At 47.3% G+C, this 6,000-nt stretch overlaps 1 protein-coding gene across 3 annotated transcripts in view; it reads right to left on the bottom strand.

Annotated features, from left to right (window-relative positions):
• Window positions 1-3,116: 3,116 nt before the first annotated feature.
• The window catches only part of NBAS (NBAS subunit of NRZ tethering complex), a 325,219-nt gene continuing 322,335 nt past the window's right edge, over window positions 3,117-6,000 (bottom strand). For 2 of the 3 annotated variants that reach the window (XR_011236168.1, XM_069494000.1), the window contains one exon: window positions 3,117-3,525. Coding sequence is in view for 2 of the 3 variants with exons in the window: in XM_069494000.1 (XP_069350101.1) it covers window positions 3,250-3,525 (276 nt within the window). In the remaining variant the exon portion in view is untranslated. The remainder of the gene's footprint in view (window positions 3,526-6,000) is intronic. The other variant, XM_069493999.1, reaches the window with a different exon arrangement.

The raw sequence follows: 6,000 nt of genomic DNA, 5'->3' as shown, positions 1-6,000 counted from the left end.
CAGTTAACTGGAGAAAAATGCAGGCTCTCTCCAAAGAACAGGGCGAACTTGCATTTGAATGCTCTCCTGCTACATTTATCATAATGAGTTTTCTTTCCAAAAAGATAAGACCCGGTTTTCAAGGTGAGGGGGAAACTTAGCATATCCTGTACTAGGGGGCTGCCGCTATTCAGGCCCAGGAAACTGAGCCGACTCAGGGAACCCACCTCAGCTCCACATCTAAATTTAGCCGCAGGTTAAATAAGCAATGCACACTTTTCATTTCTTTTTAAAATTGGATCCCTTCTTTTCAAAGCCAGCTCCTGCACACCCTCGTGCATGAGAACCGGGGAGAGAGAACTGAAGTTGACATTCACTTCCAGAGCCAAGGACTCCAGTGTCCTCCTTTCCCAGCAAACTTTTCCCTAGTGGGACTGGTAAACAGAGCAGGGACCACGTCTGGATCCATGAAAGGTGAGTGGCAGGGACACGGCCTGACTGGATGTGGCTCAGCATCACTTGCCCCCACCCCACATGCGACTTAACTGGTCGGAGTGGCAACAGGGGTGAGGGACTTGGGCATCTGCTGTTTTAAATTCTCCTCAGTGATTCTAATATGCAGTCATGATTGAAAACCGCTGGTCCAGATGGCCTTCAAGTGGACACCAACGCTTTAGAAGGCTTTGACCTTCCATATTTTAAAAGCTAAGTGATGCCAAAGTAACAATGATACAGAGAAAGTTAAGGGTGGCCACATGTATGTACACCTCTGGGAAGTGTGGGGTACTAGGGAAGGTTTGCATGAAGGCTCCTAGGTGTTCTGTGAGGAACGGGGGAGTCTGGACATTTCAGTATTACAACTCTGGAAGAGAGAGAAGATGCAGAGCACTCGCCCTTGGGGAGGCTGGGACTTCAGCAGCTGGAAAGAGTCAGGGGACATGTCAGGGGCCCCCACGTGCCACGATATGATCAGTTCATGAATGGAAGGCAGGGATGGAAAACAGAGCAGAGTGCCATCCAACTGCCCCCAAGGAGACTCACCAGGTTCCCAAGCAGACGGACCCAGAAGCGCTATGATGCTGAAGTTAACACAGCACTGTGGCCAAGGGCTAGGTTCTGAGTTTGCATCATGGTTCCATTACTTACTAGCTTTGTGACTTTGAGCAAATTACTTATTGCCCATTAGTAACTTAGTAAGGCATTATTACCCCTATTAATGGATGAGAAAACTGAAGCTCAGAGAGATGAAGCCACATGGTGTTCACGCCTAGGCGATATGACACCAAGGGCTCCCTCTTTACACTGGTTCACCCCTGGGTCCCCTTCCCAGGAAGCAAAGCTATGGAACCTGAGTGTGAGTGAGGGCCAGTGAAGCCCTTTCTTATTCTGATTTGTTTTCAAAGAGAAAGGTTTGGGATAACTGATAGGAATTTTTTACAATAAGAAAGACAACACATTTTCTTACTTCATCTAGCATTTACGGTTAACATTCGAAACACCAACATAAAGATTAACTAATATTTTAAAGTATTTATGCAATTGGTATGAATCTTGAGTGGATTGCTTGTATTTTGCTCTTTCTTGCTCTTTTTCCCCCATAGAAACTGCCTAGACCTTGCAAATTGGGCTTCTGGTCATGGAGGACACGAGTCAGTCAAAGCAACGTCACTTACCGGAGGGAATCCCTTCCTCATAAGCATGGCGGAGTCGGGGCTGGGAGCTCGGAGAACCACGATTCGCCGTTGACCCGGAGCAGGTCACTTTTGCCCTCTGGGCTCAGTTTACTGATTGATAAACTTCAGGTGTTACTTGAACTGATTTCTAAGACTATAACACTGCAATTTGAAGCAGCAGCTCTCTAGAGGGATTCTGTTAAAACAGACTCTGTTATCTCAAAGCATTACTCACTTTATGTCTTTGCCCATCTGAGATGACTGAGGTTAGCCACAAGGGTAGAGAAAACCCAAGTTCCAGGTAGGGGTGCCTCCTGGAGTGGCCTGGTCAACGCCACCAGGTCAGCTGCTGCCATCAGAGTTCTAGGAAGGCTTTTTGGCCTTGTGGGTCTGTCGGGACAGACGTTACCTAATTTAGGAGAAACATGCTGCCCCCTTTCCTCTGAAGTACACCAGAGGCTTGTGCGAGCCACTCCCAAATTCCAGGTGCTGCTGAAGGTTTGGGCAAAGAACTCAGTCCTGGGTAGACGACTAGTCGAAAGTCAGGGGAGTGGGCTACTGTGCAATAAACTCTCCAGAGATGAACAGAACTTCGTCAGAGGACTGCAGCTGCATCTAGAAGCACAGAAATGTGGTGAAGCCAATGATGATGATGATGATGACAGACTGTAAGGTAAAGCGATATTATTCTTAGTGGGTGGACCCAACCAGGTGAGTGTCTGGCATTGGTGGGAGAGGGGGGATGTGGAGATGAGGCTGCCCAATAAGCTGCATGTCAGAGACCCACAGGGAGCCATGTCACATTCAGCCTGCTGGCTTTGATGGAGCAATGTGGAAACTGATCCAAGGTAGCCATCTCTCCGTGAGACACCACTGTAGGCTTTATGGACATGCAAATGGACATAACAATCTTAATATGTTGATGCTGCTAAATTGTGGAGGCCTCTAACAACCATCATGTCTTGGTATTGATCATCTGGCTATGGCCTTAGGGTCACAATCCATATTTTGTGCCACTAGTGAGGGGGAAGGGGAGTTAGTATTTCTTGGGTCCCTACTATGTATCTGACAGAGCTTGAAATACAACCTCACACATACACTCAACAACCTTCTGAGATAGATAATATAACCCTTATCTTTATACATGGTAGACTGAGCTTCAGAGAGATGGGACAACTTGCCCAAGGAGACTTGAATTCAGGTCCCCCTTCCCTCCCTCCTGTGTCCCCTGCCCCAGCCGGTAGCCATTCCACACACACGCTCTCCCTTCCAGGGCAGCCCTGCCCCCCACCACGTCTCCTGTTCTGAACTGCAGTTTCAAACACCTTCTTAATTGTATTCTATCCAGAAAAGGCAAGTTAAAGGAAAGGGGTGAGGGGGAGTCTCTTAGTCAATAAGAAAGAATTATGTTAACTAGTTGGCATAAAATAGAAAAAAAAAGTTCACAAAATGGCAGCTTGCTCATCATTTACATACAGCTTTATTAGCGATTTGCTGGAACCACTGAGAACAACTGCAGGGACACGCGCTGCTTCGGGGACAGCACGCAGCTCCGATGCTCTTTTCCGCCAGGGAGCGCGGGCCACGGGAAGGCCGCTCACACCCAGTGCCGTCCTGCACTGAGGGCTGTGCTGAAAGTCCTCAAGGCCCGGTGAGTCCCCCTGACGGCCAGAAGGAGTGACCCGGCCTGGGCGTGGTGGCCGGCCTCCCGCAGGTGTCTGGCCAGCTCCTCCGCATCCCAGCGGCCTTGCTGGCGGCTGGCCAAGAGGTGGTCAACGATACGTGGGTAGTAGGGAGTGGAGATACACTTCACCAACAGCTTGGCATCCAGGAGCAGGGACAGAAGTTCTTCATCACAGTTTGAGTCATTCACCTTCAGGAAATGAGACAGGCAAAACGTGAGAGGACATTTGCTTAGTCCGCGTGTCCCTCACACTCACCACGCCGTCTAGTGGGTTGTGATGTGTTGCCTTTTTGTGTTCAGCATCATACACACCTTTGCCCGGGTTCAACAACACCTGCTCCAGAAAGCATGCGTAGGACATAAACTTATCTCTGAGGTCACAGACACGGGATGACAGACATGCTTTCCTTTTAACATAAGACACACCAAGAACCCCACTGGAATCATTGCTACGGCTACTAGAGACTGAGAGCCAGAAATTGTGCTAAACAGTGTACAAGCATCACTTCGTCGAGCCCTTCCAGTCCAACCCTGTGAAATTGGCACTTTTACCTCTCAATTTACAGAGAAGGAAACTGAAGTGTAAGACCTTTGCTTAACATCGGAGCCAGTAAGCTGTGGAGCCAGACTCTGAGTTTCGTCAGCCTTGGCTTCAAAGCCTGGCCCCTAGCATTTACTATTGCATTTGTACCTTCACCGTGGTCCGTACTCTTTAACTCCAAATCTCCCTTAGTGCAGAACCACATTTAAAACATCTTTTCAGAACAAGAAAACCTTTTGTCCTACTCCGCTGAGAAAAGAACACGTCCCTCAAGCCCACTGATGTAAACTGGGTAACAGGCACGAGGCTTTCAGCTCTTGCCTGAGCCTCCAGGAAGCTCAGACCACCCTTACCTTTTTCAAACGTGTTTTTATAGGTTCCTTTGGCTTGCGTATTCTCTGCGCTATCTTTCTCCTTGGTCTTATCTTCTGTGTATGGTTTTCCAAGGCTTTCATAGTTCATATTTTTCTATGTTACATTGTCCATATTTTTGTAGGGAATCAAGTCAGTACTGATCATGTATCAAAGTTCAGAGCTTCTCATTTACACTGGGGTACCCTAAAACAGCTCCGTGATAGGTTCCTCCCAATGTCACTGCATACTTTTGATAATTTTGATTGTAGGACACTCAGAAATAATGTCAAAGACAATTAACTAATGTTTAGACCAACTATGTTATACACTTGTATACAATGTGCTCCTCCTGCATGTTCTGTGACAAGGAGGAGAGGCTACTGAAGATAAGGTCAACTGTGTCCACTGGCTACGAAGATTAAACCAAGAGAAGTATTGAAAATAAGAGTTATTGCCCACTATCAGACAGCGTGACTCTTTCCTACAACCTAGGAATTGTTCAAAACTCAACGGAACATCAGCTCCAATGCCATCTTCTCTAATTTTCTTGGCCAGGCTGATTCCTCCTTCCTCTGTGCTCCCCAGATACCTGATACACGGCCCTTCATGTGGCATTATAGTAATTCTGTGTCTGTCTCCCCTGCTGGACTGGGAGGTTCTTGAGGGCACAGAGGTTTTATCATCTTTCTATTTCAGCATCCAGTTTAATTAACATTTGTTAAACGGCTGAGTGAACCTACATTATTAAACTTTGTCACATTTTTTGTAAACTGCACAAGTACATGATAAAAACCCTATCTCTGCAGAGCATCTGAATAGAGTTAGACGCTAGAATGGAAGAGTCTTTCTGCGAACCCTCAGCGTCTTGTCTTCGGACTCTAATTTCATCAACACGTGTACACACAGCTCACCCTCCTTTGGCCCAGGAAGACACTTAGGTTGAACTTAGTTTAGCTTTGTTTGTTTGTTTTGTTCTGTTTCCTGCTAGGTGGCAGGAAAAACAACTGGTGCAAAAGACTAGCTTCTCTGCTGAAAGGAGCACAAGAGCTTTCACTGCTCACCAGGGCTGCCTGTGGGTTCTGTGTCTTCTTCCCATCCACCTCCCCCTCTCTTCGTACCTAGCAAACCGGAACCTAAACCCCACAGAGCTCCTGCACTCACCATGACAGTGTCTTCGTGACAGACCCTGCCAGACACTTTATCTCCTAAGCCTTCAGACATGACTTTAAGCCAGCTTTAATCTCATTCAGTGAGGTCAAGGTCGTGTGTAGAATGTCATATGCTGCACCGTAGTGGAGTCCAGCTGGGCTGGGAGCCCCCATCCTGACTAGTTTACTTGCTCACGGTCCCCCCCCAGAACATGAGCTGCTACAGAGCAGAGATCTCGTCTCCTCTGCTCACGCCTGCTTTCTCCATGCCCAGAATGGCTGGCCACATTTTAGGAGTTCAGCAAAACTTGTGGAATGAATACATGAATGAATAAATAATTCCACAGCTCACACTCTTTCACTCTAGGCTGCCGCCTCCACCTGCATTTTCTCTCTCTCTCTCTCTCACAAACACATACACACACACAAACACATGCACACATAGAGCATCTGAGTTACTGTATGTGTTATTATTTTGGTTCATCCTTAAAAACCAAGAATCCCTCCACCTAGCCCTCTGGGAGAGAACAGAGTGTGCGCCAGGATGCTGCAGGCAATTGTTTGATAAAATACATGGATAAAAGGTTCAGAATCCAAACACTGCAGGGTAACACTTTCTTT

The sequence above is a fragment of the Eulemur rufifrons genome, chromosome 19 (genome assembly GCF_041146395.1).
Source record: "Eulemur rufifrons isolate Redbay chromosome 19, OSU_ERuf_1, whole genome shotgun sequence".
Lineage (NCBI taxonomy): Eukaryota > Metazoa > Chordata > Mammalia > Primates > Lemuridae > Eulemur > Eulemur rufifrons.
This window is presented reverse-complemented; position numbering and strand designations above follow the sequence as displayed.